At 39.7% G+C, this 26,257-nt stretch overlaps 1 protein-coding gene across 3 annotated transcripts in view; it reads left to right on the forward strand.

Annotated features, from left to right (window-relative positions):
- Nucleotides 1-25,199, forward strand: part of PNPLA8 (patatin like domain 8, phospholipase A2) — a 50,236-nt gene extending 25,037 nt beyond the window's left edge. For all 3 annotated transcript variants that reach the window (XM_075209038.1, XM_075209040.1, XM_075209039.1), the window contains 4 exons: nucleotides 495-552; nucleotides 11,785-11,979; nucleotides 20,169-20,364; nucleotides 23,372-25,199. In XM_075209038.1, coding sequence (XP_075065139.1) covers nucleotides 495-552; nucleotides 11,785-11,979; nucleotides 20,169-20,364; nucleotides 23,372-23,646 — 724 coding nt within the window. In that variant the 3' untranslated portion in view covers nucleotides 23,647-25,199. The remainder of the gene's footprint in view (nucleotides 1-494; nucleotides 553-11,784; nucleotides 11,980-20,168; nucleotides 20,365-23,371) is intronic.
- The last annotated feature ends 1,058 nt before the right edge of the window (nucleotides 25,200-26,257 follow it).

Consider the following 26,257-nt stretch of genomic DNA (forward strand, 5'->3'; position numbering starts at 1 on the left):
ATACGCCTATGTACATGACATCCAGTTTATCACATGTATGCCATCCTATATAACAACACATTTCTCGAACATCACACCAGTGGGACTCTAAGTTTATTAAACTGACACTTATGCGAACTATAACAGAAGTCAATAGGCAGTATAGTAAGTAATGGAAGGAGTGGGGCTATTGTCAGACTGGTTCCATGCTTAAAGAGCTCACCATCAATGATCTTGTTCCTGTTATACTGCAAGATTAAGTGATGAGTTGAAGATAAGCTAATGGTTTTGGAACCAGGGTCAATGGGAAAAGTCATTGTTTTATACTGCAGAACCAGCTACACATTATTGTCTTTATGATGATTGTCTTCAGAATGATTGTCAAAATGTTTTATTGTTCAATACTGTAGCTATATATTGATTTCCATAGACTAATAATTTTGTCTGGGAAAGCGTTGAATTTCATATATTTACAATATTTTTGGGCTAATTGTATTTTTATTTTGTTTCTAAAGGGAAAGGATGGGTTCAGACCTAATGATTGAGACAGCAAGAAATCCTATGTGTCCAAAAGTAAGTATTTAAATGGATTGTTAATATTGTGATTTCCTAGCAGACGTTTACTATATTGCAAAATGTTACCACCGTGTATTTATTGATATCTACAGTACAAGCACAAATATGGATCTTGCTGGTTAAGCCAGGAAAACAATAAATATTGTTTTAAAAGTATTAGTAGTAGTATCTTTAATTATTGGTCATATAAAAAAACATGCAACAATTGTGCATATACATGCAAACATACACTTTTATGTTGGTCTATAGGTTTCTTTAAAGAGGTTTTCCACCTTGTTACACATTCTCTAACTTAACAGCGAGCCTTTGATTTATACTTGTTAACACTTAATGTAGGCTATGCTTCATTTGGTCTTGGCCAGTGGTGAAATTAGGGATGGGGGCCCAGGGGGCAAGATTATATAGTGAATCACTCCTATCTCAAAAAAATAAATAGATAATAGTACTTTTTTAACTATTTCTTCAGTACCATCTGGTAGACCTGGCACATGACATTACGGTACCGTCGGGTAGACCTCGCACATGGCATTACGGTACCGTCGGGTAGACCTCGCACATGGCATTACGGTACCGTCGGGTAGACCTCGCACATGGCATTACGGTACCGTCGGGTAGACCTCGCACATGGCATTACGGTACCGTCGGGTAGACCTCGCACATGGCATTACGGTACCGTCGGGTAGACCTCGCACATGGCATTACGGTACCGTCGGGTAGACCTCGCACATGGCATTACGGTACCGTCGGGTAGACCTCGCACATGGCATTACGGTACCGTCGGGTAGACCTCGCACATGGCATTACGGTACCGTCGGGTAGACCTCGCACATGGCATTACGGTACCGTCGGGTAGACCTCGCACATGGCATTACGGTACCGTCGGGTAGACCTCGCACATGCCACACATTGCATTACAGTCCTGTCAGTTAGACCTCATGCATGCATGCAGCAGACTGCTCGGGTTGCACCTGCACAGGCACTGCCAGTGGACAGTGTCACAACTCAGCACTCTGGTGATTGGGCTCTGATGACTTCATCACCCTGAACTGGCTTAACCAGAAGATAACCTCCACTGTGATTGGCAGGCAAGTCAGAACACAGAAGTGGCCATCTATTCACAGCTGAGTGGGATACCTGCACTGGGTGTGCAACCAGTACAATCCAGACCTCAATAAGTTAGGCAGCACTCTCGTCCACCGGACTGCAACGAAAAAGAAAATGGCAGATAGGCTCTATCGCTCATTATAATATATATACAGACACTATTGCTGGACACTGAGCAGGACGGACGTGTCCAACGTGCTCTCCGTTGGACTCCTGCTGGATCCTCCTCTGGGCCCCGCATTTCACCCCTGGTGATGTCTCTCTGACGCTGGCCGCAGCTCCCTGCTGTTGCTCGGGTGCCCATGGCTAGTGCTACCCGCGTAGTCGTCCACCCCTCCCCGGCATCCACCTCCACTCTAGGCCATGGCTCGGGGCCCTACATGACTTCCACCTGGATCTACTCCACTTCTCCAATGGGCTCTGCTGTTCCGTCTTAACTGCCTGCCACCGCTCCAGCTCCTCTGTCGACGCCGGCTGCCGCTCTCTGCTCCGTCTAAGGACGTCCACCTCTCCGTGCTCCGGCCCACGCTTCCAAGTGCCGCACCATGTGTTTCTCCGGCTCCCGCTGCAGGTGATGATCTGGCTACACGCTCTCCTCTGGCTCCTGTTTCCTCGTGCTTCTCCGACCTCCACAAACCCACGAAGTGCCGATCCGGCTCCATGTGTTCCTCAGGCTCCCGCTTTGGTGTGCTGCTCCGGCTCTCCACTCTTCTGGATTCCTGATGCTGCTCCATCTGCTGCTCCAGCTCCGTTCCTGACGTTGTTCCTGGTCTGCTTGCTGCCACGTCTCTCTGGTGCCTCACTCCCGGTGTCCCGCAGCTCCGGTCCTGACACCATCCCTGCCTCCAGTCCGCCTCCGGCCACAGCTGCCTCCACGCTGCCATACCTCGCATCCCGTGCTTCGGTTCCAATGCTCCTTTGGCCCTCCTGATCTCCGTCCACCTGGACCCACATCATCTCTGGTCACCTGTACTTTGGTCCTACCTGACTCTCTGGATCACGCGTCTTGCCTTAACCCTGATCCCTAGACCATTGTCCCTCCAGCAATCTACCCGTGACCTGGACTCGCCTGCCTGGACTATAGAGGCCTGCATTCGCCTGTTTCCGGTGGTCTCCTTCCTCCTGGTACCTGGCTCTCTTTGTCCTCCCTTCTACTTTTACATTGTATTTTTCATTTCAATTTTTACATTGTGTGTTTCAGTTCAATTTTACGTTGCATTCTTCACTTCAATTGTACTATTATGTCACCTTAACCTACTCTTATTTTAAGCCTATTTTACTGTGTTTTATTTTACTGCATTCCATTTCATTTTATTTTTATTTCAACTTTAATTTTATTTAATTTAATTTTAATTTAATTTTATTTTATGTCTACTGAACTCCATATTGTTTTCTGACATTGCCTTTCTTTTCCACCCTGTCTATAGCCCTCTACTGTTCTACTCTGCTCGTCAGCCCTTAGGGAACTAAAAGTCTAATTTGCTCTGTTCCACTACAATCTCCCTTTGCTGCCCTCTGTTACTCCCTCACCCCTCCCCTGCCAACTCTGGCCGTTCTCTTTTCCCTTGTCCCCCATCTCTCATCATGCCACCTCGCTCTTTTCCTATACCCATCCTCTCCCCTAGCCCCCTTCTATGGCCTAACTCTCCCAGCCCCATCTCTCACCCTCCCCCTCGCTCCATCAACCCTGACAATCTCATCCACATCTCCCCCGGTCCCTCCATCCCTTTTTCGTGTGCTCTCTGGAACTCTAGGTCTGTCCGTAACAAACTGTCCTCCATCCACGACCTCTTCATCTCCGACTATCTCAATCTTCTTGCCATTACCGAAACCTGGCTCACTCCCTCGGATACTGCCTCTCCTGCTGCTCTCTCCTATGGGGGCCTCTCTTTCACTCACTCCACCAGAACAGATGATCGTCCAGGAGGTGGAGTGGGCCTCCTCCTATCCCCTAGCTGCACTTTTCGGGTCATTCCCACTTTACCTTCCCTCTCCTTCTTCTCCTTTGAAGTTCACTCCATTCGGCTCTTCTCCCCCATCCACCTTCGTGTCTCCGTCATCTACCGTCCCCCTGGCCCCACCTCTCTTTTTCTTGACAACTTCGCCGCCTGGCTCCCCCATTATCTTTCCTCTGACCCTCCATCCATTATACTAGGAGACTTTAACATCCTTATTGACAACTGTTCTGACCCTGCCACCATCAAACTTCTCGCCCTTTCCTCCTCCCTTGGCCTCACTCAGTGGACCTCCTCCCCTACCCACTGTCTTGGTCACTCCCTCAACCTTGTCTTCTCTCATCTCTGCGATCTCTCTGACTTCTCCAACTCTCCCTTCCCACTCTCTGACCACCATCTCCTCTCCTTCACTCTGTCCTCCTCCCCCGCTCCCACCTCGCCTAAAGCCACCCTCACCAGGCGCAACCTGGATGCCATTGACCCCATCTCTTTCTCCTCCTCTCTTGAAACTCTCCTATCACCGTTGCTCTCTATGGCCTGCCCTGATCAGGCGTCCTCTGTCTACAACAAATCCCTCACTACTGCCTTAGACGCTGTCGCCCCAGCCTCTTCTATCCGCCGCCGACGCCTTATTCCCCAACCCTGGCACTCCAAACTTACACGCTTCCTTCAAAAATGCTCTCGCACAGCTGAACGCCTCTGGAGAAAATCTCGTTCCCTGGCTGACTTCCTCCACTTTAAATTTATGCTCTCCTCTTTCTGCTCTGCCCTGTCCCTTGCTAAACAATCCTGCTTCAAGTCCCTCATTTCTTCTCAGTCCTCCAATCCCCGTCGCCTCTTTGCCACCTTCAACTCCATCCTCTCTCTCCCCCTTTCCCACCTTCCCTCTCCGCCTCTGACTTCTCCACCTTTTTCTCTTCCAAAATTGAGGCCATCAGACTGAACATTTCCTCCTCCAATCCCTCTCCCGCCACCACCATCGCTTCACCGCCCTCTATTAATCAGCTCTGGTGCTCCTTCACCCCTACATCTGGTGATGAAGTTCGCTCCCTTATTCTTTCCTCTCCACCCTCTACCTGTCCTCTTGATCCAATCCCCTCTCGCCTCCGTCGCTCTCTTACTCCTACTGCTTGCTCTCACCTGGCTCACTTTTTCAACTTATCACTCTCCTCTGGCACAGTCCCCTCTTCATTCAAACACGCTCCCATCTCTCCTATCCTCAAGAAAGCCAATCTTGACCCCACCTCCCTTGCGAATTATCGCCCTATCTCTCTTCTCCCCTTTGCCTCCAAATTACTCGAGCGGATTGTCTGCAGCCGCCTCACCAGACACCTCTCGGTCAACTCCCTCCTTGACCCCCTCCAATCTGGCTATCGCCCCCTCCACTCCACTGAAACTGCCTTGGCCAAAGTTACCAATGATCTCCTATCAGCCAATGCCAAGGGTCACTTCTCCCTACTCATCCTCCTCGATCTCTCCGCGGCCTTTGACACTGTAGACCACCCCCTCCTGCTGCAAACTCTTCTCTCTCTCGGCCTTTCCGGTTCGGTCCATGCCTGGTTCACCTCATACCTTGCTAACCGCTCTTTCTCTGTATCCACGTCTGGTTCTTCCTCCACCCCCTCCCCTCTCCCTATTGGAGTCCCTCAAGGCTCTGTTCTGGGCCCTCTACTATTTTCGCTCTACACTTCCTCCCTTGGCGCTCTCATCTCCTCTTTCGGTCTTCAGTATCACCTCTATGCTGATGACATTCAACTCTACATATCTTCTCCTGATCTTTCCTCCTCCCTCCTCTCTCGTGTATCTGACTGCCTCTCAGCCATCACCTCCTGGATGTCCTCGCGCTTTCTCAAAATTAACATCTCTAAAACTGACTCCCTTCCCACCATGACCTCTCTATCGTTGTTAACAACTCCACCATCTCCTCTGTCGGCCAACTCCGCTGCCTTGGGGTCACTCTTGACTCCTCTCTCTCTTTTGCCCCCCACATTCAATCCCTCGCCCAAGCCTGTCGCTTCCAACTCCGCAACATTGCCCGCATCCGTCCCTTCCTCTCTCAGGAAGCCACCAAAACTATCATACACGCACTCATCATCTCCCGCCTTGATTACTGCAACATCCTCCTTACTGGCCTCCTTCACTCCCACCCCTCCGCTCTATACTCAATGCGGCTGCAAGACTCATCTTCCTTTCACGCCGCTCCTCCTCTGCCTCCCCTCTCTGCCTTGCCTTACACTGGCTCCCTTTCCCCTACAGAATCCTTTTCAAACTCCTTACCACCACGTACAAGGCTCTCTCTCAGTCTACGGCCCCTTACATCTCTAACCTCATCTCCATTCACACTCCTGCCCGCTCCCTACGCTCAGCTAATGACCGCCGCCTCTCCTCCACTCTTATCACCACTTCCCACTCCAGAATCCAAGACTTCTCCCGTGCCGCCCCCCTCCACTGGAACGACCTCCCTCGCTCCATCCGTCTCTCTCCTAATCTGTGCTCCTTCAAACGAGCACTCAAAACTCACCTGTTCCTTAAAGCCTACCAACCTTCTACCTAACCCGCATCTCCTCCAAACGTTCTACCCTCTCTCCTCCCGGTCCCTCTCCCCACACTTCAACTTCCTCCAATTGTGTCTGTTTCGTTCACCCACCCTTAGGATGTAAGCTCGAATGAGCAGGGCCTTCTTCCCTCTTGTCTCCACACCTGTTCTTCTACTCCGCCTCTACTGCATTGACCTAACTGGAGTTTCTGAAGCATTGGTATTTTTGTTTATTGTTCTGTACTGTTATATCCTGTATAGTCTACTGTTTGCTTTGTGTACGGCGCTGTGGAAATCTTGTGGCGCCTAACAAATAAATGATAATAATAATAATATGTTATACATAATGTACTGTTATAGTACAGTAGCGCATTATAATCAACCTCCCAAGTCAGGGGAGCCAAGTGCAGCTGGAAACTGGGAACGCCATAAAATGCTGAAGCAAACGGCTTACATACAGGCCCTGTGAACATAGGTAGAGATCAGCGCTAATTTGCATTTATAAGTTAATCATGGCTGTTAACAGGGATTTACCCACTCTAAGGGAATAGATTTTTTTTTTTTTTGTTGAAGAACCCTTTTACAATGTTCTCTTTTAATTTTAATAATTATACATTTGCTACTGCATTATATTAACACTAATTTTATTTAAGTTGATGATAGGTCTATGCTTAAGAACTCTTCTTATCTTCTGTTACATGTTAATCCGTATAATCTGGTACTGCATTTAATATTGTGAGAAGATGGAATATAATAGGCACAATAAAATACATGATTCCTCCATGAATGTTTTGAATACATCTAATAAAATTTGAAATCAATACAGTATACTGTGATTCCAGCTATTACACAGACTCTGTTCATTTCAAGAATCTAGGCTAGCTTTACCGATATGCAACATCAATCATATGATTAGTTCATGAATATTTTTAATATTTTTCATATTGAAACATAGGGATAGTAAATGGTTCTTTTCTTTTGTCTTTTTCCAAAGGAAAGTTTAAAATGTAATTTATTAACCCATGAATTTTTAATCTCTTTAATGTACATTATTACTCACCACTTCATCTTCTAGAGGTTGTTATACATACTAAAATGCGTAATCATGCATTGTCTTTTATTTTTACTTTTCTTTTTTTAAATATTTTTAGTGAAGGAATGTTGGGTACACTTATAAAAGCATATAACATACATAAAACATTATTTAATAATAACTGTATAAAGTACACAAAAAAACACATTTTAAAGTGACACTAATTTTCATTTTTTTGTAGCGTAGGTTATGTTTGGGTGAAATGCACTAATGTGCAATATTACCCCACAGCCTGAGAATCATAATTCATTTTATTGAATATATGAAACACATGTATCTTGGTTTTTGGTTGGTATTAAACTAGCCAAAGAAAAGGAAGCATGCTTATTTTGACAAACTAAGCTTCTTGTAATGCATATCTTGTCTAGTCATTTAATGCAAAACGTTTTTTAAAGAGGAACTCTATTCAAAGTAGACCCAATACTTCACCCTACCATAGTTTCTTGAAAGTAGAAATGTAGTTGTTTGTTAAAAAATAGCATATATAATTTTTGTTGGCAGCATGATGGCTTAGTGGTTAGCACTTCTTCCTCACAGCACTGGGGTCATGAGTTCAATTCCTGACCATGGCCTTATCTGTGTGGAGTTTGTATGCTCTCCCCCTATTTGCATGGGTTTCCTCCGGATGCTCCACAATCCAAAAACATACTGGTAGGTTAATTGGCTACTATCAAACATTGACCCGTGTGTGTGTGTGTGTTTTGGAATTTAGAGTGTGAGCTCCATTGGGGCAGGGACTGATGTGAGTACAGCGCTGCGGAATTAGTGGCGCTATATAAATAAGGGAAAGTAAGGTGAAAATAAATGATGAAGGCATCTCCCTTTAAATAAATGGCAGCTGATGTCCACCTTCCTCTTAGTTCACATATTGAACAGTGCCGCACAAGTTGTAAATAATTCAGTAGCTGGAAACCAGTCTCTCTTCCATGTCTTTTACATTGGACACGCAGTTCTTAATTTTGTGATCCCTGAAATAAGTAACAACTACTTTACTAGATATGTCAGGTATGTTTTATTCATTGGACATTTCCAGCATGTGATTACAGCACTCTCTTTCTGTCTCCAGAACATATGTAAGTTCAGTATTACATCTAGGATTATTTTTCTCCTTTCTAGACAATGCAAGGATAAAAAAAAATGGATTTTTCTGATATTTTTTTTTTAACTTTCAAAACAAAAGGCTTCTTGTGAGAGTGGGTTGTTTTCCAGCATTTGACCATCATTACTTACCCTTAAGTGGATCAATTATTCATTTAGCATAATACAACTGTGGGATGGGGAGTTTATTCACTGCTATGTTCTGCTATATCAAGTGCTGATGTAAAGCCATTAAGTTTCTGTAAAAAAACAAAGGCCACTTTATAGAATGTTGCATTGCAAATAGTAATCTGATTAACAGAGGCACCAGACTGTTTTTCTGAATGTCAGCCACTCTGTGTATCATTGGAAAAGTTCTTGATGAGTCATTACTGTGGTATTAAACATCCTATATTGACTAAAGCTTCCCAACAGGAAGTGCTGGATCATCATGTGAATTCCAGTCTCTGATGCTTTGTAGAACATTCTGGATGACTGGTCAGCAATTTGTACATCATGCTATTTAGGTTATGATTCCACAGTACAATGCCATGATAGAGCTCTTGTGCAACATAGGTGTGCAACAAAGTGCCTTGCAAGCTGGCCTCTGAACCTAAAATACAAAATGGCTTCAATAAGAGGGCTACTAATAACATTCATAAATACATATGTAAATGTTTCAGGAGCTTAGCAGAAATATGTGATTGTGAGGGATAGATTTTCCTTTACACATTAATTCCATTAACCCTGTGATACCTTTTGGGGCGTTTTATAACCTTGCATTCTTGAGATCCCATATCTCATAAATGGTCATTAAATATGGTGTATGCTCTCTACTGAGGAAAGTGATAGTTCACCATTTCCATGGGGCCCGTTTGGGACCAGGAACAGTTTTGTTTAGTTCCCTACCCCACTATTATTGCATACAGTGTCAAGTTCTAAAGGGACTTCAGTCAATGTCCCTCTCTGACAAGGTGAGGGCCTATCCTGAAGTACCTCACAAAATAGAACTTTATAATATAACTGACTCAGAAGTAACTCATACAAGCCAGCATTACTTGGTGATGTGCTAATCACACACTTTCAGCAGTGAGAACCCTGGTGGCAGATATCAGGCCTTTCAGCTTCACAGCAGTCTAAGCTTAGTCTGCTAACATGGAGTGCAGTCCTTCCTATCACTCACTATACCAGGAAATCAGGGCCTACAGCTGAAAATTGCAAGTAGCTAGAATGAGTGATAAATCTTTCAGTGCCACATAATACAATTCCTGGTTTCTCATATTTGTACTATAGGAATCTAGGGACACATATATCCTTTGTTAGTATAAGAGAAATTAAGGTACAATTGTCAATGACAATTTATTTTTAGTGTGTATTTTATATGGAGTAAAATATGTTTGTATCATGTGTGCTGTTGGTTTGGACAGTACACAAGGTAGGATGTAGATATTAATGCATACTTATACACCCCAATGAAAAAAAACACTTGTCAGGTGGAAGACTTTACTAGTCAGTTACATGTTGTCACTTTATTTTGCTTTTTCACTGAGTGGCAGTTTATTAGGTTGCTCGTTAGTGACAGCATCTTATCTGTAGACAGTGTTGTTTAATGTAGGTTGCCAAGGATTGATGTCTGACAAGATGTGTGCAATTCAGAAGGAGAATGGAGAACATATTTGTGACTTTGAACATGGCATTGTAATGGGTGTTAGATACTGGCATGAATGTTTAAGGGCATTCTCACACACAGTGTGGTCAGAAAGACTGTGGGTGCAAGGGACTGATAAAGGCTGACATGACTTACAAATTGAGTAACAGGTAGCTATAGTCACTCAACTAAGACCAAGGGGTAAATGTATCAAATGGCAGTTTAATTCCAGTTGGTTTGTAGTCTCAAACCGCTGAACGTTTCATCCGGAAGTTTGCGGCTTCTGTCAAACCGCTTGCTATGCTCGTCGTTTTGGAAAAGAGGAAATAGCTGGTAAACCGCCACTGTTTGTCTATAACCCACAGTGGTTTCTAAAATCCTGCCAAATTTGAGCTGGAGACTGTTGCTTTGTGTTTTTCTGTTTGATAATTCAACTCACGTGATTTTGACATCTCTAGCATTATAAAAGGCTGGGCTGTTCCTCCTTTACTTTGATAGGGTTGTGAGGAACTAGTGGATAGGAGAGAGGAGTATAGGTGAGTGCTTGGATAGTTTATTTGTGGGTTACTGGTGCTGTTCTAAATCAATATCTGAGAAAGTCTTGTTTTTTGCTGTTTGTTTTTCTGTCTTGTTTCCTGTTAGTATGTCTTTATTGTGAATTGTGTGTTAGAGGATTGTGCTGTCAGTGTTTAGAAGTGATTGTTGTGTGAGTGCTATTTGTCTTAGTCTAGTTCTTTTAATGTAGTTTGTGTTTTTTGTGAGGGGGAGAACAGCTAGAGCAGAAAGGGGAGAGGAGGCCCTGTAGTCTGAGGCTGCCTCCATGGAACCTGGTGCTTCTCCTCTTCCTCCCTCATTTTTGCTTCATGGACCACAATGACCACATACATGCTGTATCATGTATGCATTACAGGATTTGGGCCCTTTTTATGATCATCATTCATTTTAGGCCAATAAAAGCAGTTTTTTCTAAACCAGCCTGTAGCAATCACTTATTTAGGTTGGTTGATTTTTAGGTCCGTTTTGCTTCATTCATTCGACTGTTTGTATGTAGTCAAAGTTAAAAGTCGGGACAGCGATGTTGAACGCTTTGCTAGATGAAACAGCAATTTTTGGGCAGCTTATCAGCGGTTCTGCCTTTAACACATTGGGCGATTTAAAACCTGCGTGTAAAAATGCCTCAAAATGTCGGCTTTAATAAACAGCCATTTTGAGACATTTTTCCGTACGAATTGTAAATACATTTACTCCCAAAAGTGGTGCCAAAAGTAAGGAGTAATACTTCCTAATCTTGGATGGGGTAAAAGTGTGATTTAAGGAGGCTAAGGAACAGTAACAGTGGTCACGGGAATATGGAAAAACATTGCCTGGTCTCATGGTTCCTGATGTTTTACACGGATTGTAAGATAGTATTAGGATCAGAGTATTGCACCGCATTTGACGTTATGCAAAATGTTGCTGGGCAGTTAGTTTTTATTGGTCTACAGAATGAACCGGCGAGCGCAAAAGGTAGAAATGTATAATCTCGCAAAAAGAAAATAACTAGGCAAAGCTTGTTTATTTTTAGAGAGATATTTATAAATCATCTCTGGGCTTGTCAGCCAAATTGGCGTAATCTTTCATTTACCCCTGGGGCTATATGTGTTCAGGGATCTTTGCCATTTAGTTAATGCAGCTCTTATTCAGTGATATTTTGATAACTTTGCAGTATTACAATATTAGCATGCAGCTGTACTGTTAAACAAGATGTACCATGTTCTATAAAATATCTATTAGAATATTTATTATCATTCTACTATTGGTGTCTCTCTTGTTGTAGGTTGCTGCAGTGAGCACTGTCGTTAACAGAGGAATACCTTTAAAAGCATTTGTGTTCAGAAACTACAACCATATTCCAGGTGTTAAGTCTCCTTATATGGGAGGATGCCAGTATAATCTATGGCAGGCAATAAGAGCTTCCTCTGCAGCACCGGGGTACTTCCAGGAGTATGTTCTCGGAAGTGACCTACATCAAGTAAGTGTGCATACTCATCCACCTCCTATTTGTCATTTACCTTATAGTATTTATTGTGTTCATATTGTAATACAAGCTGTTATTGTCCTCACAATGTTATAGAGGCTTCAGAAGAACCTCGGTTTTGTGAATGTGCCTGAAGGCTGCTTGATAATCATGTCAAACACATCCTTGACTTCACATCTTTATTTCTCTACAGTCTATGATTGACCTAATCCCATAAAACGAAAGAGAAATCTGAACTGAAATGAGTTGTGGGGTTTATACAGCCTTAACAGTAATAAAAAGCTTTAATGAGGAATAGAATATTGTGCCTTCCGGCATCACTTGCTAAAATTCCTAAACAAAAGAGCGCCATATTACCCTTCATAGAGCAAAGCCTATTCCTCTTCAGTGCACCTCTGTACATGTGGACAGCATAGTTTAACCAGCACTGTTTGACATTTACTGCTCATAAATCACATGTCTTTAGCATTACTGGTATCCGAGTAAATTGTATTACCTTAGTGTCCTTTACATCTGGTAAATTGTCTTCATATTGCATCTTCACTCAGACGTCCTTTATTTGTCCCCGTGTGATGTTCATGCCTCTTTTCTCTTTTAATTGTCCCTCCCTTTACTATGTTATGCAGGTTATGGCTAAGAGCCAAACACTATATTAGAGCTACGGGGTGAGCTATGGATTAGGATCTTTGTAGTCTCATGTGTAAGGAACAGTTTAGTACTAATGTGATATGGACATACTTTAATACTGGTTATCAGTATTATTTAAAAAGTGCTATATGCTAACTAAAACCACTTATAACTGTACAGTTGTGTTGCACAAATCTTTTATTTGTTTTAACATATTACCAAAGAATTGGGTGATTTACTAGCTCAATGATGCATTAATCAGTGTTTCCAAAAGGTCTATGTATTCCTAGTGTAATGTCAAGAGAGGAAAGCAAAAATGCAGATCGATACCTCCCAAGTTGCCTGGGACTAGAAATTGTGGTTGGGTAAAGGTGGGGCAGGTGGTGTAATTTCATATAAGTCTTGTTTCAGATGCTGGAGAAGTTTAATGAGCAATGAGTTGGAGTATACGTGTTGCCGTTTATAGAAAACAATGTTTGGAATATATGTTAAATATATTCTCTTGGTAAATTGAGAGAGCTGAAAACACATTTGCTTTTCGTCACATGATATTTGTCGTTGGCGAGCAGTTGATGGATGCTGAATCACTTGGTGGTGTTGCCTATAACATAGACCAGACAGGATTATGATAAGAAAATCATGTCTCTGGCACGTGTACTAAAAAGGAGTTAGAAGGTGGACATGAATGAGGTTTCAATTTCTGTTTGTATTACAGAGGCCTGATTATCTACTAGAAGTTAATACGTACACTAAAGAACTGAGCGTAGAAGAGCAACATACTTGTATAGTACTAGAAGTTAGTAAGTTCATAGGTTTAGGCTTGTGTTTAGTAGGAAGGAGGAAGTAAATACAATACATGTTAGTGGACAGAAGTATGGAATTCTGCTTATGTGTGTTAGGTGACAATGGATTAAAAGGACTCTAACCTCCAAAATGTTTTTCATTTTTTTTATCCTCCATGGCAGCCATTACAATGGTTTGGTGCTCTTCTAGCATTCGGTAGAGACAGATAATTGAAATACCCCCAGGTAATATGTAATTCAGCTCCTTCCCTCCCCTTTGTCCTTTTCCTCTCTCTCCAGCTATGGATAAAGAGGACAGGTAGTAGGTTGCTATTTTCTGTGTGTAGGCGTTTACCTGCTGCCAGTGATGCACCACTGCTGTGGAGGAAAACTGGATACTCCGGTACCAGTATTTGCTACCTTGGGTAGCAAACGCAGTGCAAAGGTATTGAATTTTGTATTCAAATTAGAAAATGGCTTGTGCTGTCACGAAAGTACTATGTGAATACACACGCACCATGTCCTGGGTTAAAGGGCACTAATCTGGAGGACCATGCAGAAAGGACCTCGGAAGCGATAGTGTTTCACAGAAAGCACTGCTGGCCACCTCCTGAGTTCAACCCCAAACAGCTGAAGGGCACCACCCTAGGTAAGCTCCTAAATTAGGGGTGCTTGTTTTCTGGGTATTAGTTAGTTAGCTATTTAGTGATACTATTCCATCCCAGTACTTTTGTAGAGCCTGTGAGATATAAGTTGAACCTTCCGCTATAAATGATAAACATATTTAGAGTAAACCCTGCATTACAATAGAATAACCTGATACCAGCAGTGAATTGTGGGAGTGTTGGGGTTTTACTCAGTCATTAATTCGTTATTAATTCAGAAAATTATATGGGAATTATAGGGGTGGAATAGGATGAAATGGGTCCTAATTTGTTGTGTATATTCGTAAGATATGGAGGAGACTGAGTCATGTTTTATAAAAACAGTTGCAATCTGCAGCACGATAGCTATCCTAAAAACACAAATGAAACCACAAATAGATGCCTTAATCACACTTTGAAGCGGATAATAAAGGTTTTGACCTGAACTCCATAGAAATGTTGACCTGGGCAGAAGTAGGTGCTCTAAAACAGCCCACAATCTCAATTCGTTACATCAATTATGCAGAGAGGAATGGACCACATTTATTTATTTTTTATTATTTTTTTATATATTATTATATAGTGCCAGCGTATTCTGGAGTGTATTAAAATTGCAAACAAATAGTAATAAAACGAGAATAAGTTAGCAAACGACAAAGCAGTAAGAGGGTGCTGCTTGCTATCTTACAATCTGTAGGAAGACAGGAGTTTGCTACATGAGATTTACAGTCACAGATTACATATTGGTCCATTTAGATTGCTACGGGAAAACTTGCTTAATGGAGACTATATGTTCCAGACACAAGCAATATGGGTTTGAAGGTGAGGCGGTTGTTCAACAATAGAGAGAGAGTGTAAGTTTCAGTGAACTGTGCAGAGGGCTAGTATTCTGGTAGAATAGCCTATGGAGGTTAAGAAGAAGGTTTGTTAATTTGATGAGCTTGCCAACAGATGTGAGTTTTCAGGGAACAGTTGAAGGGTTGGAGGCTAGGCAAGTCTAAGGGCTAGATTTACTAAGCTGCAGGTTTGAAAAAGTGGGGATGTTGCCTATAGCAACCAATCAGATTCTAGCTGTCATTTTGTAGAAGGTACTAAATAAATGAAAGCTAGAATCTGATTGGTTGCTATAGGCAACATCCCCACTTTTTCAAACCCGCAGCTTAGTAAAAGGGAATTTCTCAGAGTGGGTGCAGCCTGAAAAGTCCTTTAACTGAGAATAGGAACGAGTAATCAACACGGATGAGAGAGGCAGATCTTGGACGGAGTGGACAGGTCAACTTGGGAGATATTCCGAGACAAGTGAAGAGTTACATGCTGGTGTATTTGTGTTAATGAAGTTGTGTGTTGGAAGTATTTTCTATTGGATTTGGCAAAGTGCAGGCAGTCGGTGTAAAGGCTGGCAGAGCCGCAGTAGAACAACTACTTCTCTGCCAGGAAAACTATTCTAGCCTCTGCATTCAAAATAGATTTCTACGGTTGAAAGTCTGGTTAGTGGCAGACCTATAAAAAGGGAATTCCAATAGTCAATGCGATATATAGTGTGTGCATGAATTAAAGTTTTTGCAGTGTCTTCTATGAGATATGTGCATATTCTGGAGATGTTTCCTCGTTGCATGTAAGAGAGTTTGGATACAAATTGGATGTGGGGGAATAAAGGACCGTTCGGTGTCAAGCATGACACCTAAGCACCGAGCTGGAAGGGTAGGTTTTGTTATCATGTTAACAGAAATATAGATGTCCGCTAGGTATCCTGTCTGATAGAAAGATTATCATCAAATAACAAGTACAGGAAACATTTGATTAAAGTAATTTATTCTATAGGATGTGTCATTAATCAAATATAAAGCTACACATTGTTCCAACATAAACAATAAGTGCTGGATTACTTTGTTCAGCAAAGGCATAAATACATAATTTGTGTATGTAATCTGTTTAATCAGAGCTTGACGGATGTGTTGACTCCCAGGTAATAGTGTAGAAAGCATGTTTAGTTAACTAAAATCAGGGACCTCTTTTTTTCTGTCTAGGGGAAGCCCTGAAGCTAATTAACGTTCTTAATGCATTCATTCTTATGTAGCTGTAAAAAAAAAAATTAAAAGGATGCATCTTTTTTTTATGTTGAGATTTTGCTCCCTTGTGTAGTAAACATTTTTTTTTATTAAATTCTTTGTCCCCTTAACAGTAAACAAAATAAACTTGTCACGCATTAGAAAAATACTTACTGTTAAATTGTAAGTATTGGCAAGAACTGAGTTTCTTATATTTTCTTGTTAACAAAGGAGCCAAACTGTGAGAGTAACTAGCAATGCAAAGCATGTCTTTCCAAGTAGTGATGTGCAATGGTTACTATGGAGTCAGAAGACTGTGCTCCCAAATATTACAGCTGGGCCTGCCAAGTCATATATCTCTCAATGTATACTGCAGTGTGTTGCTCATTTTATTGAATTCAATTGTATCATTATAGTTTGAGGATAAACACAGTTTTGTACTATCTCAGTTTTTACATTTGCAAAGGCAACATTTGCTTTTTAACAAGAACTAATTATTTATGCAAATGACTGAGTACTCTATATTGGAAAGAGGAAATATGACTATATGTCTGCACAGTATGATACTTGATTTATCAACTGTAGAATTAACTGTATATATGGCAAATAGTAGAGTTTAATGCCAGTCTTACAAACCAGGCTTAGTAATTTTAACTAGTTTTAAGTAGTGATGTGAACGGTTGACCGGTTCAGGAGCTTGCTTACTGGTTGACATCCAGGAGAGTGATAACATTAATACTAAAGCTTAAGTAAAGCCTAATCAAAATGTATAATAACACACACCATTCTAAAGAAAAAAACATTTGATAAATGGTGTACTTCCATCTCTAATATTTCTTACTGTTTTGCCTTATAGGCAAAATGCATACTGGCTAGAAGAACCTTTAAAACTTGAAAGCTGCATATTGTCTGAGAGGGTTTGGACCCTCTGTGCCACTGTAAACCAGCAATGGGTGCCTTTGAGCGCAGAGTGTAATGGCCCTTATGGTTTTTACCAGAGGGCCCCAAAAGGGGACAGTCCCTCCTTTGACCTGTAGCATGTGGTCATTCTGCAGCAAAGCTGAAACCCAATAGTAAGCCAAAGGCTCTGGTGCTGGCACATCATTGCCTATAGATATTGATCCTGCTAGAGTCAAAATCCAGAATATGAACAAGGCAGAATTAGAGCTATTGTGCTTTACAAGGTTAACTCTTGTTCAGGCAAAGCCTAATAGAATAGTTATTACGTTGTTTGGACCAAAAACTTGTCAATAAAATATCTGAGGATGGGTATTTGAAAATATTTAGTCCTTTGGGAAACTAAGGGATCTATATATGCTGATCACACCCTTGCTTGCTGAGTAGAGAGATGTAGATGATCAAATAACCGGAATCTATAAAAGCCTGAGAAATAAAGACATTCAGCAGACTCTTTGGCTGAGCTGGAAGATCACCACTTGGCATTCCATGGTTCAAGCCCCAGGTTCAGGTTTTTTTTTTTTTTTTACATAAGTTAGTTAATGAAATCTCGCGTGATCGTGAAGACCCAATCCAGAGCCTGCATTAAAACAAACTTTCTCATTACAATTTCTGCAGTTTGTAGACATAAAGGAGGAATCTAGTAAAGCATAATTTTCATGAATATTGATATACATTTTTTAAAAAATAGGCAAGGTTCCCTTGTCCATGATACCAAAATATGAAAAAAATAAAGTAAAGTTTATTTGCATAAAACATTTAATGATGCTGACTATGAAATATAAAATCATTATTTTTTTGATCCACTGTGGTTCAATGGGAAAATATATTGTCTTCTGAATCTATTTTAGTTCAATGTGGGTTAAAATCCTGAGAAAAAAAAATGAAATGTCCTCATACTATCCTGTCTGACACTAAATTGTTCCTTATTTGCTAGCCAATTACAAGCGGTTTCCCACACAGTCCACTTGTGATTGGCTGCAGATGTGACATGGATGTAGCATAGTTCTTATTTATCTGGTGAAGTCTCTGTCTGATTAGACATACTTCCCAATGATCGCTATTTACACAGGACAATCTGATTTCAAAGAATCCAAAAGAACAGATCTTAGCAGTTGGGAATTGTGGCAGGGTGAATTGGGTGTTACAAGATTGTATCCCAGTTGTTAAAACTACAATGTTGAGAGGTATGTCCATATAGTAGATTTAGCAGACATTCTTCTTTGGGTAATTTTCTTGTCATTTGCAATTGTGTATCGTGTGGAAAAGTTGTTTTGTCATTTGTCTGGATCATCTATAAACAAACCATTGTTGTCGTCATCCTACATTTTATTATTGATTGCCAATTATTTTCTATGTCAAAATATTCTGCGTAGGAGCATAAGTACACATCATTCTTAAAAAAATCTCTCCCATATGAGAAAATAAATGTTCATACTGTATGGTTCTTTTATTTTAGAGAAGATATATCTTTTCAGCTTTATAATTACTTACTGATTGCTTGGTGAAAGATTATAAATGTAATGTTTTTCAAATTCTAAACAAGCAAATTTACTTCTGTGACTGTCATATTATTGTTAGTTTATCCAGCACATGATGTAGGCTTCCAGAAGGTTTATACATTGAGGACAGGAGCCACCATGTATTCCGTAAATAGGGGTTGTTACATAGATTTAGGCCTACTTTTTATTTAAATCATTAGCAATAAGCTAATTTTGCAAGTCATTTGGTTTCCAGGTATCTATAGAAACGTGCTAAGGATCTTTTTTTTTTCTTTTTTTTCTCTACCCAATTTAACATCCCTTGTGTATCTATCACAACGGTAGTAAAATGAGATCCAGCTCAGAGTGAAACAGTGCTAAATAATTTATGATCCTCTCTGTCTCAAGGTTCTCTTCAAAAGAAATCAAAACGAAAAACCTGTTCTACTTGAGAGGGGGGAGAATTTGCTAAAAAATGAAATGTGGCCATGTTTGTGCATTGAATATACTCGTAGTCATAGAAGGATTAATGATAGTATAACATATCTCAAATTAATCCAATGCTTCATTTTAAATAATTGAATTCAATATAAAAAAATCTGATTTAAGTAAAAATGTGTTGTAGAAATCTCAATTGTATTATTTAATAGGCAACTAAGTATAATAGTACTTAATAATTTATTTCACTTAAAGCAGAATAGCTATATATTTTTGAAATTCAGTGTTTTTCCTCTTTAGTGTCTTTCCATGCCTTACTGTTGCATTTTATCTGTTACAATCAGAAAGGTACATTTATAACAGTGTAGAGAGCAGTCAAATAAGACATTCATAGAACAGCAAACAAAGCTTAAATGAGGTTCCCATACACAAAAATGTCATTAAGCTGTCTCATTGTGGACAATTATTTATGGGATTGGAATCTGCTTTTATGGCAGCATCCTACTGTTGTGACCAGAAGAACACCTTTTTTCTGTCTTAAAACGTTATACCCGTTGAAACCTAATTTTATCCCACCCCCATAATCTTTACGGTTAATATTAAAGCGTTTACTGTATCCCAATCTTCACCCATCAACCCTAATCCGTTCTGGCCACCATGGAAAATAGCAGAGAGAAAGGGCTTTTTGGTTTATCTGCAACTGATCCGTTTGTTTAAATTTGGCAACTGCACTGTGACTAATGGGTGGCCTATTTGGGTGACGTTGGTTGAAATCATTTGCTATAGCACATGTTCTCTGATCTCCAGATATCAGAGCAATCTCAACACGTTCTGTTTGTTTTAGTGCTATTGTCTTTAATGTCACTACCTACAAAAAAATCAGTTAAAATTCGAGAATGAATACAGTTATGTAATAACAAAGAACACCATTGTTTTTCTTATAAAAGTCTGCATCTGTTTGATATGTCACATGACTACCTTCCCATTTAAAAAATTAGAGTTGCATCCAAGGTGATTGACTTTAAGATGGCCGCCATACTGACCACATACCCTAAACCAGATCATATGTGTAGGCACTGGACTAATGTCAGCTTTGTCCAGTTTCTTACCTTGTCTTACATCATTTTTTTACCTTCTTCACATTGAAGCAAATTTGTAATGTGGCAAACTCTGTTTCTAAAATATTTTGTAAACATTTTGTTACAGGACGGAGGTTTACTTATTAATAACCCATGCGCATTGGCTATTCATGAAAGTAAGTGTTTATGGCCAGATGTGTCTATCCAATGTGTGATCTCACTGGGTACCGGACGCTATGAGGGGGCAGGAAAGAGTACAGCAACACACACAAGTCTGAAAGCCAAACTGACCAATGTGATCAGCAGTGCTACCGATACTGAAGGTAAACATTCCCTTATTTGGCTGATTAAATTGCCTTTTGTATGGATTTAAATGTATTTGTTAAAAGGGTCCAGGAAGTAAAAATTTGAACATAATAGTAAAAAATGCAACTCGCTATTAATATCCCTGATATATCGGAAGCGTCTTTCTACATGATACTTCCTCTTTGCAAGTCTATTAAAGTACAACACAGAAAGATATTCACAGCCTTAATGTACAAGTGCAGAGTGCTAAATCTTGATATAAATTATATATAATTCCAAAAGTGTTAAATATTATTATTGTTTGCAGCAGTCATAAAGTTAAATAATGGTGAGTGTTCTAAAGATGCTTAGAACAACCTGTATTATATTTTTTAGATTTAAGGATCCTGTAAGTTTTCTACATCTGGTTGATTGACAAGATTTCCAATGTTCTGATTTGTGTCCAGTCTGGTCATAAATCTTAAATTTGCAAAGATCCTGTAGTTGTCAATATTAACTAATATACAGTCAGGATCAAAAGTATTGGCACCCTTGTAGTTTTTTCCAATAATGCTCCAGATCATTGTTGACCATATAAATATTTTGGTATCCACATATGTATTTATTTGGTTGGCAGTGGAATGAAATACAGTAAGCATAAAAACTTGGTAAATAATAGCTTATTCAGCACAAAAGTCCGGAGATGGACCATACACAGGTGTTGGCACATTTGAGAAGTAGTTAGAAATAATTAGATTTCAGGCAGGTGATTCTCCTTCACTTTACCTTGCAATGAACATGGAGAAAAGAAAGAAATTCAGAGAATTGTATGAAGGGGTCGCATGGACAATCTCAAAGCTACAAATCAATCTCCAGAGACCAGTTTCCACCATTGTAGTGTTTTAATGAAGTTTAACCGTAACATGCTGTAGACAACCATACTGGACATGGCCACAAGAGAGAACTTGATCGAAGATTGCAGGGCAGGATTATTCAATTGTTTAGTAGTTGACTGAGGGGCTTTCTTCACTGGAGTCAAATTGACCTTCCAATACAAGGTACATTTTTTTTCAACTTGCACCATGGATAGATGAGACCAAGATGGAGCTTTTTGGGAAAGCACATGATCCCTATGTTTACAGAAAGCAAAATGAAGCTTTCAAAGAAATGAGCATCAGTCAAGCATGTGACGGGTACTGCACTGCATCTGGCACTGGGTGCCTTGAATGTGTGCATAGCATTGTGAACTCTATGGGCTAGATTTACTAAGCTGCGGGTTTGAAAAAGTGGGAATGTTGTCAATAGCAACCAATCAGATTCTAGCTTTCATTTATTTAGTACTTTCTACAAAATGACAGCTAGAATCTGATTGGTTGCTATAGTCAACATCCCAACTTTTTCAAACCCGCAGCTTAGTAAATCTAGCCCTATGAGTTCAACATTGCACTTCATGGCCTTGTTATTTAGTGTCAGAAAACTGGGTTTCTATCGATGGTCAGGGGTGTTAATAATTTTGTCAATGACATTTATTTTAATTTTTTGCTTTAAAGAATACACAATATTAAATACAGAATAAAAAACAAATATTCTGGCAGAGAAAGAATCCTGGAGAAATAGATGAAATAGTAATTCCACCTTATGTTTATAGGAAATTATGATTTATTTGAAAAATCTGGAAGGTTGTCAATATTTTTGCAACTACTGTGTGTCACTGCATTTGTTTAAATATAGATGTATATATTTTTATTTTTAATAATGCATCCAAAGTTGCAAGACTAACAAATCAGTTAATACCACTTTAACTGTCACATAACAAAAACATCTCGCATTTGAACAGTGTGAAAGCATAAGCTCTTCAATATCCATTCATAGTTTTTTCTTTGAATTGATTCCACAGTGATTGTTTCAATGGTTCTTGTTAACAATGAGAGTGATGGTGAAGCTATTTTTAATCTGCTGATGTTGTCCTGCTCTGCCAGCTCAGCATATTCACAAGTTGTGTGGATTGCAGTTCTTAGCATGGCCAATATTTAATTTGACTGAAACCTTACTCTGATACGCATTGCAGGGCTTATTCAGGACAGAACTCTTTTGCTATTGATACGTTTTATTTTCTTCCAGAAAAATGTGTGTTTTGTTTGTTTGTTTTTTAACAGTGCTTGACCTGCACAGACTGTAGCACTGAAGACAAATAAATACACACACATTCACATTGTGGTTTTATGCATGTCTTAGGTACTGTATCACATACAAAATGGGAATTGACAACTTTGCATCAGAAATCAGGGAGTATTGTGCCTCAGACACTTTTATAAATGAGTATTGTAAGGAAAACAGGCTTATTTGGGACATGTGTATTTACAAGTGATTTAACCATCCCATCACTCCACTGGGACCCTCTCCCTTTGCTCCAGATGGAACCCCTGATAAAATTAGGCCTCCACAAATGAAGACCCAATGTTCTCTGTTGTATAACCTGCTCTGCTAATTGTCAGGCTCATGTCAAAAACACAGCATAGTAACCAATGGAGCTGGAACTTTGAATCATGAATTGAAGTGGGCACAACATTATGCTCCAGTGCAACCTTCTTGCATATCGGGTCCTCAGGGCTGCCCCTTTTACCCACCCAAGGCATATAGGAAACTGATACCAGGGAAAGAACTCTCACCATTCTGTAAATGGGGATTAGTACTTTTAATGTAATTAGTCATTGAATAGATAATTTTATCCTAACTGCAATAGAAGAGTGTTAGAGGTTTAACGTGGAGGTGCAAGGTCGATTATGCTCTGGAATTATGTATATATTAAAGATGTTCTTAAAATAAGAACAAATATTAAGACTTTACTAATATAAATATATACATTAATTTATATGAAAGTTAAGAGATTTTGAGAGCTAAAAACAATGTCTAGAATTTCAAATATAACATTTGTTGCCTGAAAATTAGTTCGCTGCTCTAACAATTGACAAACTGGAAATAGTATGAATATAGAAATTGCTTTGTAATCACACAATTTTTTTATTTTTTTTAATCTTGCTTCAGAGGTTCACAAAATGCTTGATGCACTGCTACCACCAGACACCTACTTCCGTTTCAACCCAGTCATGAGTGAAGACACACCACTAGATGAAAACCGCAAGGAAAAGCTCCTCCAACTACAGTCAGATGGTCAGCATTATCTAGATCGAAATGAGGAAAAACTGAAAAAAGCCGCCAAGGTGTTGAAACAAGAAAGAACAACAATCCAGTGTGTTTGTGACTGGGTTAAATTAAAATCAGACATGTGCGATGGCCTTCCACTCTTTTCCAAGCTGTAAACCTGCATCCGTGATTATGCTGAATGCCACTAAAGGCTTTTCGCAGACAGGTGCAAATAGCACTAAGTGATGGGGTCTGTAGTATTGAACACATTACATGTGTGTTGTTTACATCTTCTCTCATAGCAAACGGTAAAGGGATCATTGAGCGTGAAGCTGCTGTAATTGCTCCTCTTCAAATTTAATCTGGAGAAAAAAGAAGGACCGAAATACTTCATTTAAAATAGGTTTTAAGTTAACATTGTATTGGAGAAAAAGAATGTATATTTTGTGGACTTTTTTATTATATTTGTATTGATCCCTTGAATTTATTCAGTGCAGCTTTATACATTATTTATTTAAAAACTGCTACTGTATTTTGTGCGTGTGCTGTAACTAAGCAGTTGTCAAGCACAGCCCATCCTTGTAAATTCCGTCCTCTCTACTTGTATAAATCAAAATTAGAGGAGAGGACCTTTGAAAATTTAACGATATCTGGAAGGTCTAATCAAAATGTTTCTTACAGAGTTGTAACCAAGCAGTAGTGGGATGTGTTTGGGCAATGAAGTGAAGACTTTTTACTTGCATGCAGTGAAGTGTCCTCTTACTGGTTTCTGCAAAATCATAACCATTGACATTTATAATATACTGTTTTCATAATTTCCCCAAATACAGGATAGAAACAAATATCTTATAGCACTAACCAAGTAAGTAGTTTGTAAAATGTAAGGAAACCCCTTTAAATATAAAACTAGACTGATACTATTTCAAAATTAAATATTTGTGGATTATTCATCCAAGTAAAATTAAACTCTTTAGTTACAGTTAACATCTAGACACAGTCATGCTCTTTATGCAAATTTTCTTGAGTATTTTCTGAGCAGATATGCTATGTTCTCATCCGTCCTTTTAAACTACCATATAAGGTCTGTTTAATTCTTAATTATATTTTAATGTTTGATAAATCCTTCTGGACCTTTTATTATCTAAAGTGCCCTATCACTCCAGAACGTTTTGAATTATGGGTGTCACTGCCATGAAGCACCAACCTATAGATCACATTAACATTAATTGAAAGACTAAATACTTTATCATTTTCCACCTACCTTTTTATATTGGATAGTTATGATTTTCCTGCACTGGGTATTCCATTGTATACTTGAAAGCTATGTTCAGCATATAAATGTATGCACACACCAGTGCATTGATTTGCTTCATTTACTTTACTTTTCAGAGATTGTATTAACTATTCTAACAACATCTCTATTTTTGATAATTTATTGGTGATTATTGAAGAAACGTTTGCATTCTTTGTTAAACATAAGATTATCAAACTTTGCATCATCCTTTTTCCAGTCAATTTTTTATTTATTTATTCACAACTGGAATTCGACTGTTTCAACAGTGGCCTCTTGATTCCAACATAAACTATTAATGATAATGCTGCATGCAAAATCTTCTGCTTCGTATTAACACTGTCACTGTTTGGCCAGTACACATTCCCATGGAGGCCTGCATTCTAAATAGTAAATCATGGCCATACATAAAATAAAATGTAAATTGATTAGCTATGAGCTTAAAGTGCAGAGCTTTATTTTGTTTTTTAAGGGGCTGATGGGGTTGAAATTCATACCATTTGTCATTATCCTTCCTGTTGAACTGAACTGACTGTAAGAAAATTGAGAAACCAATGGTTTCCCATCATTTTGATATTGTCATAGACTTGACTTCAAGTGATCCCCGACCTCGACCATGACCCTGGTACCTCCCCTAGAAGGAATTTAACACAGGTAACAGTGCTTCAGTCATCTCAGTTGTAAAATGATGCATTGCCACCTCTGGTTAAATAAATTCCCTTTCTCCCCCTTAAAAATCTGATCTGTGTTAGTATATTGGTGATACAGAACAAATCACATTATATTTCAACGTTTTGTATGTCCTGAAACTATAAATCAGAAGTCCATCAGTTACCAATACATGATGCCTTTTCAACAGTTATTTTTACTATAACCACCTGCCATTGAATATCACAACAATGTACAGGTAGCATGACTTAGGCTGGATACACACTATAGTGTTTTCAGAAGATCATCAGGCCAATCAAATAATAAACAACTGTTCGACCTGATATCTCATTAATGTGTACACTTAAACGATGACCAATTATTGTTCAAAAGCGCACTGTATCCTTTCATTTGATTTTTAAACCGGACTAAAAATCTCAACAAGGGAATGATGTTGTTCCAATTCTGCAGTCTGTATGCACTCATGACCGCAAGTGTCCATATATCTCTATGGAGTGTGCAGAATCACAATCTTTTCAGCCGATGGTCATTATCATCATCCACATATAGCGCTAGCAGATTCCTTAGTACTTTACAATTGGGAACAAACCGTAATAAAACAATACTGGGTAATGCATACAGATAGAGGTAAGAGGGCCCTGCTTGCAAGGTTACAATCTATGGGACAATGGTTTGATACACAAGGGTAAGTGCTACATCATATTGAATATTTGTCCAATTAGAATGCAAAGGTTACAAAGTATTTAGTGGGCTGTATGCTCAGTCGCACAACTATGTTGGTCAGAGGGTTGTTTGTGTTCTGTTAGTTGTGTAGAGGGTGGTAATAG

This window comes from Mixophyes fleayi, chromosome 4 (assembly GCF_038048845.1).
Source record: "Mixophyes fleayi isolate aMixFle1 chromosome 4, aMixFle1.hap1, whole genome shotgun sequence".
NCBI classification, from domain to species: Eukaryota; Metazoa; Chordata; class Amphibia; order Anura; family Limnodynastidae; genus Mixophyes; species Mixophyes fleayi.